Source organism: Odontomachus brunneus, unplaced genomic scaffold (genome assembly GCF_010583005.1).
Source record: "Odontomachus brunneus isolate Ranch 3 - 2012 unplaced genomic scaffold, Obru_v1 Obru_scaffold_219, whole genome shotgun sequence".
NCBI classification, from domain to species: Eukaryota; Metazoa; Arthropoda; class Insecta; order Hymenoptera; family Formicidae; genus Odontomachus; species Odontomachus brunneus.
The window spans coordinates 183,975-185,623 of NW_022639669.1; the positions used below are offsets into that span (position 1 = coordinate 183,975).

The 1,649-nt window shown below is 37.3% G+C and overlaps 1 protein-coding gene across 1 annotated transcript in view; it reads left to right on the plus strand.

The window, feature by feature from the left end:
• The window catches only part of LOC116852364 (disintegrin and metalloproteinase domain-containing protein 10), a gene marked incomplete at its 5' end in the record, with an annotated part of 339,156 nt that overhangs the window by 62,101 nt on the left and 275,406 nt on the right, over positions 1 to 1,649 (plus strand). Inside the window, one exon of the mRNA XM_032832640.1 lies at positions 523 to 766. Within this exon, the coding sequence (XP_032688531.1) occupies positions 523 to 766 (244 nt within the window). The remainder of the gene's footprint in view (positions 1 to 522; positions 767 to 1,649) is intronic.

Sequence of the window (1,649 nt, forward strand, 5' to 3'; positions counted from 1 at the left end):
AAAGCTCTCGAGATGTGCTATAAGAATATGCAATGAAAAATGGGGTGTTCCATTTAAAAAAATTAATGTGACCTTGACCTGACCTTCGCTACGCAACCCAAGGTCAAACTGATGTGATCAGTAAATACATCTCTTTAAACGCCACAACTTTTGTCTGAAACATTTTTTTGTAAAACTTATATTTTTCCTGATATTCGGGCGTCCCGGTACTTTCCGAACACCCTGTATATAAAAAATCTAATAAGATCTTGACAAAATCCATATCTGGTTTTTATCTGAACATTTTTTCCCGGGTTGTGACTTCCCGAATTATACGTTATTTTGTCATAAATTATCATGTCTGAAAATTTGGATTGATTTATTTTTTTCTATAGAAAAGTGAAATATGTGCTACAAATCAGTACTGAATAAATAATATAATCAGAAGTATATTTTTTCACTAATAAATAACCTAATAAATTCGATTGTGTTAATTCCTTACTAATTTGTGTTGCTTATTTCCTTTTTTCTTTTTATTTTCAGAGGACGAGAGCGCTGTGGTGCAAGGCATCATTACAAAAGACGGTCTTTTCGACGGCAGCGTCGTGACTAGATTCGAGGAATACTACATAGAGCCAACGAGCAGATATCTGAATGAAAATGAAGACACGTCGCCGCCCTATCACAGCATAGCTTATCGAACTTCCGATGTTACCATCCCATCACATCCATTATCGTGTGCCAGTCATCAGCTGTACCAAGGGACTCTTCGTGATTCCTTCAATAGGTGAGAAAATCCTTTTTTATAAATCGCTTCCCCACATAAGTAAAGATATTTAAAATTCGTGGATTCAAATTTTTTACATTAGCTGATATATTTCTCTTTTATTGAACAAGATTGGCTATTTCAAGTCTCAAGATAACATCAAAACGTTTCATAAAAATATCTGGGACAATTATAGTGACACAATTTCATCTTGAAGTTCATTTCTATTACGAATATATTTGTATATGTTAGATTATATATAGAAATATTTATATATTTTTTTTTTCATATAATTATAAATTAAATATATCATATATAATATGCTATAAAAAATAATCATGTGCATGCGCATATACATAATCATAAACACACATATAGGTTGTCTGACACATATATAGATAGAATATTCAAATATTTGTAACGATGCATATCGTTACGTGAGGAAAACGCAGAACATCGCGAATCAAAAAGCGCAAGAGGACAGCGCGTCCTCCAAAATAGTAAACAGCGCGACCGCCGAACAACAGCGGTAAATAGCGAATCAAGCAAGATTCGAGGTATATAAAATACCGCGTAATCATAATCGAGAGATTCGATCATCCGCTCTCGAAAGAGAATCAGAACCGATCCACCGCTCTCGAAGGAGAACCCGATTCCGATTATCCGCTCTAAGAGATACCGACTCCGCTCCTGGCAGATTACTGTTCGTCGATTGGCGACTGTAGTCACTCCGCCGTCGTTGCACGGATACGTGTCATCGACATTTGACTCTACTCCGCTCCGGGCAGATTACTGTTCGTCGCGTAGTGACTGGAATCATTCCGCCGTCGGCTCACGGATTCGTGAGGCCGACACAGATAAGTTTCACAGTACCGCTGGCCGCATCCGAAATTGCGTCCGAACG